Consider the following 13,176-nt stretch of genomic DNA (forward strand, 5'->3'; position numbering starts at 1 on the left):
TGACCATTAGGTGGCCCTAGAATGACAATTGGATTGGGTTGCACCTCCATGACCTCATGTGGCTTAGGCTCTCCATTTCATTCCACTAGATCATTAGCATATCATGCATTTCATTCAGTAAGTGATGGGTCTCAAGGAGCAAATGTTTGTGCAAATTAGGGTTTTTGTTGGTTTGAGATTTCTACATCAATAAGATTGATCATCTGGTTCTTCTTTTGTGCATTGAAGTGTGAAATTAGGGTTTTGAGGTAAGATTATTGTGGAATTATTCTTCATCAAGCTACATGACTATTCTCCTTTTCTTAACATCAAGTTGCAAGGTTATCTTCTTCAAGGATTATGAATGAGGGTTTCCAACCTTCTGTGCTGGAGTTTTGATCCATATATTCAATCAAGGTTGACATAAGCCCGAGTTTTGTCCCTCCAGCATTACTAATCATGTCATCATTATCTTTTGGACTTCCTTTCAAGGGCTTGAACTTAGGATGAAGGTTCCTTTGTGATTCTTGAATGCATTCTCATATGCTTATCAATTGGGCTATGGTACAAAGGTGAATCGATGGATTTATTTTGATCAAGACATTGCATTTTCTTTCATCAAGATACCTCCTGCTTGCATTTAAGATGGATCACTTGTGAATCATTAGATTATGGTTTAAGACCTAAATTTTTCTTTGAAAATTAGGATTTTATTTATCTACTTTGGTTCGTCATTTATTCAAGAATCAATTAGTAACTTACATGATTATGGTCATTGGTTTTTTTTGGTGGAGTTACATACTTGCATTGGAAATTCAAGATTTAAGTTTTAATTTGCAAGAGTGGCAAATATTGCAAGTTTCATGTGATCAAAGTCATTTTCATTATCCATTCTCCAAGGGTTTACAATTGATCAAGTTTCTTTCAAGTTCTCAAAGAAACAAATTCTTGATTCCAAAATAATGAAAAAAATAAGGAGTTCCACAAGAGGACAAAAGGAAAAAAGCAAAGCTTGAAAATTGAAAAGAGAAAAAAAGGCAACATAAAAAGTACTTTAATATTAAATAAAGTGTACCACCATTCCATTCATAATTTGATTCCTTCCAAACCAAATTCCAAAACTCACAATTCTATCCAACCCTAAAAATCCTTCCAAACCAAATTCCAAACCTCACAATTCTATCCAACCCTAAAAATCCCACCAAAGCCTATGCACTATATATTTCACTCCACTTTCATTCTTTCATTCATTCATGGAGCTACAAGAGAGAAATAGCCACCAACCTTCATATCACGCAAAACCAACAACAACATGCCATGAACTTTCCACCATGAACCAATTGTTCAAACAACCATTTCACCTTAAACATAACTCTCCACCAATCAAACTTTTCCATTTATCAAACAATAAACATCACGCCCCATGAAATTCAAATCTGCAAAATTCAGAAAAAACTTCACAACAACCTCAACACTAATCCAACACCAAGTCATCACCTTAACCATTCTAACAACACCTACATAAACATTCACAAATACTAAACTTCAACCATTCAAAACCTGTAAAAAATAAAAACAATTCAATAACAACCCCTCATGTTCAAACTCACACTCCATCAAACCACAAACTTGAAAAATCCAGTCCAAGCACATCAAAATTCACAGTAAATGGAAGTTGAATTCAAAAAACAAGAGGAGAAGAAACTGAAACGGTACAGAAAACGGATCCATGCCAGCGCGAATTCGAATCTCCGTTTCCTTTGCCAAAAACCGAATCAGCCGCGAGCAGCCCCTTCACAGCTCTACGAAACCACCACACGGACTGTCTCCCCGAATTCCATCTGAAGCGCCGACGCAGCCTCTTCCGATCGAGTACCTGCACGAACCGCTATGCGTCCTCCGCACCGGACCAACCGACGAACTGTCCACCTCCACCGCTCACGACGGAACTCCGCCGTTCACCCGCGACACTGCCAGCATCCCCATGCGAGTTGAAACTCCGAATCGCTCCGATCTCCTCTCCTCCGCAACCGCGCTAAACGCCTCCGCCGACGAGTTCCAGTGGTTAGATCTATGCTTTTTTTTTTATTATTTCTTTTGCTGTGAATATGCTTGTGTCTGGTTAAGTGTAAATTGTTGTGTTTGTTGGTTTCTAAGATAGAGTTTGAGAAAGAAGGATTGCCATGGAGATAAAAGAGTGTTTTTTTTTTTCTGCTTAAGCTGTTCATTTTTGTTTTTGTTTTTTTGCTATGCTACGTGTCTTTCTGCGGTTGGTTGGTTTTTGAATTTTTTTTAATTAATAAGTTGATGGTTTATAAGTAGCACCAACTTGTTTACAAAGAAAATACTACATTGCTGCTTTGCTGCTGCCAAGGATCTAATTCTGGACCAATAGCCTACACCCGCGTAAAAGGCAAACAAGTGACATCTTTGCTATCCAGCCCCCAGGTATTAAAACAAGAGGTGGTTCGTTTCGTTCCCCCACCCACCTTCTTCATTTTTTTTACCATTATTTATTGTTATTTAATATTCTAAAATTATGGTTTTCTTGTTAGCATGGGCCTTTGCCATTAGAAGTAGAATTGCTTCCTAAGCTATCATATACATTTCTTTGTACATCCTTAGCTTTGTTCTCTCTGTTATGTTATTTTTGCAATAGTTGTTTGGTATTTTAATTTAAGTATCTTAATATGTTTTTTTAGTTTAATCCACTATTTAGTTATTAAGTTATTTAAGCATTATCTTGTCAAAAAAAATTATTTAAGCATTATGTAAATTAACCTTTTTTTTTCTTTCATTTTTATCAAAAGTATAAAAAATATGTTAAGAAATGCATGATTTAATTTTAGGATTTAATTTTTGCATTTAATTAGTTTTTGCTTCGAATTCCTTCACTTTGTGTTGATTGTTTAGATTTAACAAATGTCAAATAGCTTGATGATTTTTCTTGGTATTTTTTTTATGAGTGATCTTGATGACCTAGCTTGATCTTGATGATTGATTAACATGCTTCCTAAGGACTTTTTAATTCAATTTTAATCGTTGATTAAAATGAATAAAAATAGACTTTAGACCTTTAATCCAAGCATGATCACCTTATTAGTGTGTCCCTTCGATCTCAGCCTTAGGTCTATCTCCTACATGATAATAATTAGGATTTAGTCACCCATTAGATTTTGTTTCTATCTTTTACATTTGCATCTAAAACAAAAACTTCTTTTCTTAATTAAAAATAAAAAACACTTAATGATTTCAAACACTTTAAAAAATTAAAGGAGAAAAGACTTAAGTATCTCTTGGTAAGGGAAACACTTAAATATTTCTCCTAACAAACACTCCAACAAATCCAAATCATTTTGTCTTAGGGCCAAAAATATTTAAAACGTTTTCAAAAAAAAAAAAAATGCTAATTCCTTTCTAAACAAAACAACAACACGTAAGTCTTCAATGCTCGAGTGACAAACGTTAATTTATAGCATGCAAACTTAACATTGTTTATAAAAAACACACAACAAACAAACATTTTCGAAAAGAACTATAGAGTTCCGATTCTCTTTGAGATATATAGGCACTGAGTTGCAAAACTCGGACGAACTCAATAATAAAAACCATTTGTTTTTCCCATCAATAAACCATTTATGCATTCCCTTAGCAAGTTTAGATACACACCCTTTTTGATTAAAACAACAAGAGTGGATCACATAGAGTACTACGGACGCGAGGGGCACTTATCCCTTTCGCTTGCGTAATCGACTATCTTACCCTAGATTTGGTTGCAAGAACATGTTCTTTCATCTTAAGGTTTTCTTTGATGTTTTCATTTCCCTTCTTTGGGATAGATAAATATTCGGTGGCGACTCTGTTGTTTATTTTTCCGTAGCGACATGCCTCATTACGCGGGTACGTTGAAAGGCCTAGTAGTCGTGAGGAGTTTAAGAGACAGGTGCATTAGATGTGGGTGTCATGAGGCTTTTCACAGGACCTTTCTTACTAGTGGCTCTAGATTTCTAGACTAGGGCGTGAAGCTTTTCCCTAGGATGTTTTAGTGTAATCAACTGCCTTCCCATTTCCTTTCATTCTGGATCGTTGATTTAATTGTGTCGTTATTATATAAAGGTCATTTAGTAACATCAATATATATGGTTTAGAGTGATTGCGGTGACTTCGCATTGTGAATAACACGCTTCTTACACATAGTAATCTACTCTTATTGCATTATTGCTCTATTTATTATTCGGTATATATATATATATATATATATATATATATATATATATATATATATATATATATATATATATATATATATATATATATATATATATATATATATATATATATATATATATATATATCAATTTATACCTATTTTTATCGTATGTATATCCTAAATGGACGCATTTTATAATGGATAAATTGCAAAATGATGGCAATCTGGTTAGCAGATTAAATTAAGAAAAGGTTAATATTTTAAAATATACATGAATGGTTGACCTTATTTAGAACCTCCAACAACCTGTCATTAAACAAGTTTGCCAAAAAATTGATAATGTCTAATGTCTAGCTCTATTTCGTGTATACTTAAATGTACATCAATGTATAAAACAACACTGTAAACTTTTAAAGAATTATTATGTTTGTACCAAAACTCTATACTTTCTTCTTTAATTAGAGATGTGGGAGAAGTTAACTAAGAAAAATATGGTGCCATGGGCCTCCAACCCCAACAAAAATCATCTTAACTATGATCATGTTTGGAGTTGGAGATGCATGCCATCGTGCTTCTTGTAAGTGATTTCTCTCACTTATCATTAATGAAGAAAGAATGAAGTTTTGGTATAAGCGTAATAACTCTTCAAGAGTTTTGAACGTTGTTTTATACATTGAAATACATTTTAAATATACACGGAATAAAGATAGACATTGATCATTATCATAATTTCGATTTAACATGTTTAATGACTTTGAAGTCTTAAATAAGGTCAATCATTTATGTATGTTTTTATCTTATAATTAGATTATTATCATCACTTTGTAATTTATTGATTACAAATACTTTCGTTCAAAGATATTGTGATAGAAACGAGTATAAAGTGATATATCTACTAAATAATTAATAAAAACAATAATGCAATAAAAATAGTATATCATGTTTAACAAACTTGTAACCGACAATAATTGTCGAGTAAGCACAATCTTGTTGAAATATATATATATATATATATATATATATATATATATATATATATATATATATATATATATATATATATATATATATATATATATATATATATATATATATATATATATATATTCACCTTTCTCTCTTTTTAGATAACTTTTGATAATAGAAATACAGAAACAGTTAGAATCACAATTTTCTTTCTTTCTTCTTATTTCCTATTCCTCTTCTCTCTTTCTACTATGGTATTCAGAACTTAATTTATATCCAAGTCCATGACGTATGAAGGAGATTGGGTTAACATCATTTGTGATTTGTCATACCTAACCTACATTTTCAAAAAATTTACCCATCAGAATAAACTTAATGTAGACAAAAAAGTTTTCGATCATGAAAGTAAGATATTGAAAGCATCATGCGTATGCATAAACTTCATTTTTTTACTAATGAAACCAGTAATTCCTCATAGCTATCTCACATAAAATGATCGAAGTGATACAAAGAATCCTCTGTACATAACTTCTTATAGTGCTATTTGATGTTGTTCTACCTTAAGATAATCGATGTGTTCATTCACATCAAAACTCGGACGAAATCCATAAATACATATTTGAACATACAAATGCCAGGTCGCACCCGTTGAGATTTGAGTTGAAGTCGATTATGAAATGTGAGAAAACCGTAATTGAATATCTTGTTTGTATTCAACGATTATTGATATTCTTGATTCCTTTAATGATCCAATTTTGCATTGTGATCAACTAGAAACTATTCTTGATGGAATACGTTAAGAGTATAATGTGTTAGCTTCTATAATTCAATTTCGTTCCACTCTATGCCCAAATATCAAAGACGAATCTTTGCTTCTTTCACATGAGGCAAAACTAGAAAAAGTGAAAATTTTTTTTCTCAATAAACTTCTCTTTGTTAGTGTTACCAAATTGTGTAGAATTAACGGGAAGTGTTGAAGAGTATATGAATCATATGAAGATCATCAGATCTAATCTTGGAATGATATATATCTATTGCCCAGATTGAGGGGGACTGTCGAAGACTACTTGAATGATATGATGATTATTACTCATATGGTATGGAATTCTAAATGTGCAGAATTTAGAAATGCTAATGTAGATATAATTATTCTCAAATCATGTCATTTAGGTAGCAGCACTAGTGGGAAATTATTTTGGGGATATGTCAATTTCCACAAAGAACACAAACACCATTTTGTATCAGATTCCTCTCCAAATCTGCAATATTCCCAAAATCTTGGCTCGAAAGAAATCTCAAATGGCTCATTCCATGGTCCAAAAGCAGTCACCTTTTAACCCACAGATTGCACCAATCAGTAGAGATGATTTTAATGTAATTTTTAGTGTTAGTGAGATATCAAATACATAATTGTTCACAAAAATTATACGTATTTTTATTGTGACTTTACAGATGGCATATTAAAACCTTGTTTAGCTCATATAGCATATTCCAATTCTTAGTAAATTGTTCTAAATTGTGAAATAAATTGTAAAGGAGAAATGAGAAGATATATGGAAAAGAGTGAATGCTAACATCTTGGTGTTATAAACCTTTCTCTGCATAAAAACTAAAAGTTCATAAAAAGATCAATTCAAGGTGAAAAATATGCCGCTTGGAACTAGCTCTCCACTCAAAAAATGTTGAATCATGTGAAAAACACACGAGAGTAATCCTAACATGCTATTTCATAACTGACCTACTCAATCCGTAACAGAGCTAAGAGGCCCCTTCCCGTTCCTACATTGTCCAATTGAGATTTGGAGTATGTCCTTGACAGATATGCTTTGCTTGCAAGAGACGGCGTCGCACCCATGACAACCAAACAGTTGAATCTAGAAATGTCAGTATGATTGAAAACTGGCAATAACATTAAGAAATGTTCAAGAGTTATGAAACATACCGGATGCCATTTCTAACTCGTGCCACTAGTTTGATCTTTCGTGCATTGTACAGATGGGGAAATTAAAGAAAACAGAAAAGTTTCCTTTAGAAATCATCTTTATCTTTACAACCTAAGATCGACAACTATTTTTTACAATAAATTTTCTTAGCTCTAAGCATCATGCTTACACCTTTCATCACTATTCTATAACAAGAAAACAACTTTAACAATGACAAACTTAGAGTGAGATTGAAGAGGTAATTGAAGACACAACTAAAGAAATTGAAAATACTTTGCTTTCAGATTCAAGGAGTGTAAATCTAGTTACTCACTAGATATTAGCTTATGCATGAAGCTCATGTTTGAGAGCTTGAGAAAGAGATAGAAAACAGAAAAGAGAAAGGAGAATGAATGTAGAACTTTCATTATTGATTGAAATACAAGGTAGCTAACTATATATAGTAGTCTAAATGTAACTAACTCTAACTAACTTCTTCAATTTCAGTTACATCAGTTATTACCATCCCACAAGCTGAGCCTTGGTAAATATTTAACAAATTCAGCTTGGAAATAAGTGCATAGAATGGTTTTGGAAGAAATGACTTGGTGAAGAAGTTAGCCAACTGATTATGAGAGGCATCAGGGATCAGTTTCATCACTCCATTTTGAACCTTTTCTCTAACAATATGACAATCAATGTCAAGGTGTTTGGTTCTCTCATGAAAAACAGGATTGGTAACAATATGTAAGGTAGTTTGACTGTCACAAAATAAGAGAGGTATTCTTGAACAATCAATCTTCAAATCCTTCAGTAAGTAAACAAACCATTGTAATTCACATGTTGCCGCAGCAAGAGCTCGATACTCAGCTTCTGAGGAGGAACGAGCAACTGTGGTTTGCTTCTTGGTTCTCCAAGAGATGAGAGAAGAGCCAATGTAAAAGCAAGAACCTGACACTGATCTTCGAATATCCACACAACCAGCCCAATCTGCATCAGAGAAACCTGTTAAATGTAAGGTGGAATTCATGGGAAAGAATAAACAACAACCTGGACAGGATTTCAAATATCTCAAAACTCTACAGGCTGCATCATAATGAGTCATAGTTAGCTTTGAGCGGAACTGAGCAAGTTGTTGTGTAATAAAGGTGATATCAGGTCTGGTATTGTTCAAGTAAATGAGTCTACCAATTAATCTCCTATAGGCTGGTATATCTGGATATGGGGGACTGTTGTCATTGAATAGTTTGATGCCCGGATCAGATGGGGTATTGGCAGGTTTGAAGGCAAGGAATCCTGAGTCAGACAAGAGACCAATGCAATACATCCTTTGACAAAGTGAAATTCCTGTTTGTGAATGTGTCACCTCCAAACCTAAAAAGTATTTAAGCATGCCAAGATCTTTAATATTGAAAGCTCGATGGAGAATGGTTTTCATAAGCTAAAATTCTGCTAGGGAGTTGCCAGCTAGTATCACATCATCAACATAAACAAAGAGAATTATTAGTGAATCATCTGTGATTTTGACAAACATAGAATGATCTGCAAATTCCTGTGTGTATCCATGGTGAACAAGGAGTGAAACAAGTTTCTGATGCCACTGTCTACTAGCTTGCTTTAATCCATAAAGTGATTTGATCAATTTGCAAACTTGATTTGGTTTGGTGGTGTGGACTCCTAGAGGAACAGTCATGTACATATCCTCATGCAACTCACCATGTAGGAAAGCATTGTTTACATCTAGCTAGTGTAGGTGGCACTTGTTGATGGAAGCCAAAGCTATCACAAGTCTGACAGTTGTCATTTTGGCTACAGGAGAAAATGTGTCAGTATAATCTAACCATTCAATTTGGTTATAGCTTTTTGCTACTAACCGAGCTTTGAACCTCTCTATGCTTCCATCAGCTCTATGCTTAGCTTTGTAAACCCAACGACATCCTATTGGTTTAACATTGGGTGGAAGCTCCACCAATTCCCAAGTACCAGTTTTATCAAGAGCTTCCAGCTCAGCTTTCATAGCCTGATTCCAGCATTCGAACTTGCTTGCCTCAGTGTAAGATTTAGGTTCAGGATGGGAAGAAACTGACAAACTAAAATGACATTGAGAAGGAGATGATTTTGAATAAGACATAAAAGAATCAATGGGATAAGGAGTACCAGAGGAGGATTGATTTGGTGTGTCTTTGAAAGAGGCACATATATAGTCTTGAAGATATGATGGTTTAGTCCTCAGTCTGGATGATATACGACCAGGTGGAGATGATATATGATTAAGTGGTGGAATGGTGGAATCAGTAGTAGAAGGTAAGGTAATATCATCACAAGGGACAATAGGATTAGGGATAGGTGTGAGATTGTGTTTACGGTGATTTCCGGTAAACAACCGCTAGTCCTCCAAACTATAATAAATATGATTTGGTTACTCGCAGGATCGACTAGATTGATCCTAGGACATGGTCAAACGAAAGGTTTATTGATGTGATTTGGTTCATACCTGTTTGTTTTGATTTCGAGAAATTTATGTTCAAATGACTAATCATTCGAGATAACGCTGGTTATATGAGTTAGTGTAACTTCGACGCATAAATCGTAATAAGAAAACATGTAAATTGCGAGAATGTAAATTGTAAGAAAATTAACATGCAAGAATGTAAGTCGCAAGAATATAAATTGCAGGAAAGTAATGTGCATGAAACTAAATGACTTCGAAAGTAAAAGTTTAAACAAGGAAAGTAAAGAAAACGAAAAGATATTTGATAAAAGTAAATACACATGTATTCAAATTGGTGGTGTCATACGTACATTTCTCAGCGAACTCTTTCTCTTAACACTTGATACTTGAGCGATATGTGAGTGATTTGTACAAAATGAACACACGAAATCCTATCATTAAGACTCCTATTTATACTAAATTTGACCCTAACGGTCATACAATAATCTAATGCCACGTTATCCACGAGAACTCTGGGGATGCCATCTGTCTATGTGCAGTTTATAGAAACCGTTTCGCAATTCAAACCTTCCCGCTCAAGTCCTTTTCGACATGTGGCCATATAGTTATATTCGAAAATGTTACGGAAATACATTAAGCTTCAGTACTTTATGTAATTTTCCGCGAAATGTCTAAGTCTTGGCAAAGATATCTTCCGTGTTAGCTTTGATACTTCTCTCCCTCGTTTCAACTTAGACATTTTCTTGAAGCATGGCCATCAGTAGCCATTTTTTAAATCTTCGAAGATGGTCATCAGTAACCATCATTCTTCGAACTTAAAACCTTCGAAGATCAACTTCTTAAACGAAATCTCCAGCTAACAAATTGCCCCCAATAAATGCCTGTTTCGACAAACGAGAGAAATGGGCGTTTCTTGCCATGATGGGATTTCGTTTTGCTTTCTTAGAGTCCCGAGACTAATAATTGACGTCATAATCAATTATGACTCTATTTCCAAAACGTCTTGTCGCTTTCAAAAACGTCTTCTCAACAGTTACATTCCCACGTCTTGACCTTACTTTATGATCATTACTCCTATATCCTAGGAATAGAGCTGGTGACTATTCGACCGCCGTTGGATTAAATCAATACTTGCCGCGTGTCCTTTAGTCTTTACCCAAAAGATTTGAAAGGGTTTCCGTTAAACCTTTAAATACTTAGTCTTTTCCTTTCTTTTTCCCTTTCAGTTCTATTCCTTCAAACTCTTTTCAGAAAAGACCGTACTTAGTTGCCTCCAAACTTCTTCCTCAAATCAAACATCTTTCAATGGCGTCTTCTTCAAATGCTCTCCAACCAGTTCTGAAGCTTCAGAAACCTATGCAAATGGGGAACCAAGAATACATACCAAATCCGAATACTGCGGAGGAACGCGCCATTTACGCTTCTCAGGTAATCATCCCTTTTGAACTTTCTGGAAAAACTTATGCTTTCATGGGCCCGTTACCAGGAGAAAATAGTTCACCAAATAAATTCTTTCCTGCGTATTATAAGACTAGGCCTCTGGTTAGCAAGATTAAAATAGACGATGAAGGTAATCCAATCTTAGAGGATTCTAACCCTACAGAAGGGGCTTCGACTGCGCCTCCCGTAGCCTTAGAGAAAATTAGGTTAGATTATGTAACCAATTTTGTGAAGGTTTTTAGGTCAATCCCTTTAGCAAAAGATCCCGAACTGTACTATTCTTGGTTAGCCAAAGTGGAGAAACAGAAGGCTTCTTTCTGGCAAGAGTTAGGGATTTATGACCTAATTCAATTGTCCAAGACTGGTTTAGAGTATAACCAAACTATGTTAGTAGCGTCAGTCCATTTCTGGGACTCTTCTCACAATACCTTTCACCTTCCATGTGGAATGATTACTCCAACCCTTTTCGATGTAGCTGCCATCACAGGGCTTCGACCGACTGGCGAAACCTTTGATCCTAATGTCTTGGATGTTGATACTATCAACTTCAACGAAGCTACAGTCACTTATACTGCTTTCATCCAGCAATATCATGATCAGGCAAATGCTGCAGTCTCTGACGTAGAACATATTGCTTTCCTGGCATTATGGCTTTCGAGGTGTGTTTTCTGCTCCAGGTCCATACAAGTAGCGAAAAGATATCTTTGCATGGCTAATCAGTTACATGATGGTAAGAAACTGAACCTGAGCCAATTGATTCTAGGATTTCTTTACGAAAACCTTGGTGAAGCTGTAGATCTTGTAAAGACTTATACAACAGGATCTCTCCTTTTTGCTGGTCCCTTCTGGTTATTACAATTGTGGCTTAATGCCACCTTCGAAGCTCACCTCCCATTCCGGGGCGTCGTCAACGAAGAAGTTCCAGAAATCAAAAATCGAACTGTCAAAGGGACTAGATTGGCCTTGTTAACCCCGAAAGAAGAAACTGGGAAACTTCGTGAACATTTCTTAGCATATGTAATGATGTTTGCTAAACGTTACCAGTTCAGTTCTTCGATGGCTCCATTTGTACGAAGAGCTGTAGGTCCTGAATGGTTTACTCGAGAGTTTCCTGCAACATCTCCGGATCACCAAGCTGAGTCTTTGGCTATTTGGGAAGCTTTTCTTACCCCGAGGTTATTCTATCACCGCCTTCGACCTTCCAAAGGTCAATGTATCCTCGTTTGCTATCAGCCAAATCTTGTGTCGAGACAGTTTGGGTTGGTCCAAGTGAAGCCCAAGTGTCTGTATGACAAAAGGAACCACACGTGCTTCCGTACTTTATATCTAACTGAAGATGAATGTGATACGAAGATAGCCAGATATACTGATGTTTTCACCCTTTCTCCTATCTCTTTCGTTCCTGCTTTCTATTCCACTCCAGATTTTCAACAATGGTGGTCAGATTATTATACCACACAGATCTATGATGTCGAAGGCCTTACTCGAGAACTAACTGAAGCTTTTACTGCTGTGCAGGATAAATTCCACAAAGGTACCTCCACTCACATTAAAGAAATCCAAGCTTTTCAAAAGTTCTTTGAAACTATTTACAGGCCTGATGATCTTAGTCGGACCGTTCGCGAAGCTGCTGTTATTTTACGTGAAAAGTTTTCTGCAAAACTGGATAAGTTGAAATTGCCCCCGTCTGTTCGACCAGAACTACGTTATGAAGTGACATTTAAACTTAATCCTCCAAAATTCCCTCCACTACCAAGTGCTGATTTTGGTGTGGCTTTAAGTCCTCCTTTCCCAGACTGGTTCGTGTGTGGGAATGCTTTCAAAATTCTTCAAGAGAGTACCAAAAAACGCGCTGAACGAGTGGTCCCGACTAAGCATACCCTGGATACTTTCAAAGGTCATCTTCATATAGATCTTGAACACGTTCGTGTCTTGACTCCAATACCCGAAGGTTTGGGTCTAGTTAATCTTTAGACTGACTCTTCTTTCTCTTATCGAGATAATAATTCCAATCTTTGTTACAACTGTTGCTCGAAAGAGAAAGGTTAAAGCAACTCCTGCGCAGAAAGATTCTGAGGCCTCGAAGAGCAATAAGCCAAGTGGGAGCGATTCTATTACGACTGACGCGAAACCCACGGTACACACACATTTCATATTCCAACTTGCATGTCTTACGAATAGCGCTTATTTTTCTCCTTTTCACTTTT

General features: G+C 35.4%; 1 protein-coding gene across 4 annotated transcripts; it reads left to right on the forward strand.

Annotated features, from left to right (window-relative positions):
- Window positions 1-1,055: 1,055 nt before the first annotated feature.
- Window positions 1,056-12,952, forward strand: LOC131662583 (uncharacterized). 4 transcript variants are annotated; one of them, XR_009301696.1, is made up of 3 exons: window positions 1,085-2,427; window positions 6,198-6,252; window positions 6,326-7,578. XR_009301696.1 is itself a non-coding variant. In XM_058932398.1 (2 exons), exon 2 carries the CDS (start codon window positions 10,835-10,837, stop codon window positions 12,941-12,943), a length of 2,109 nt encoding a protein of 702 aa, XP_058788381.1. In that variant the 5' UTR covers window positions 1,059-2,427; window positions 7,585-10,834; the 3' UTR covers window positions 12,944-12,952. The 4 variants fall into 4 exon arrangements, 1 of the variants encoding a protein (XP_058788381.1); XR_009301695.1 differs by having other exon boundaries at window positions 1,056-2,427; window positions 6,198-7,578; XR_009301697.1 differs by lacking the exon at window positions 6,198-6,252 and having other exon boundaries at window positions 1,056-2,427.
- Window positions 12,953-13,176: the final 224 nt, after the last annotated feature.

Source organism: Vicia villosa, linkage group LG3 (genome assembly GCF_029867415.1).
Source record: "Vicia villosa cultivar HV-30 ecotype Madison, WI linkage group LG3, Vvil1.0, whole genome shotgun sequence".
NCBI lineage: Eukaryota > Viridiplantae > Streptophyta > Magnoliopsida > Fabales > Fabaceae > Vicia > Vicia villosa.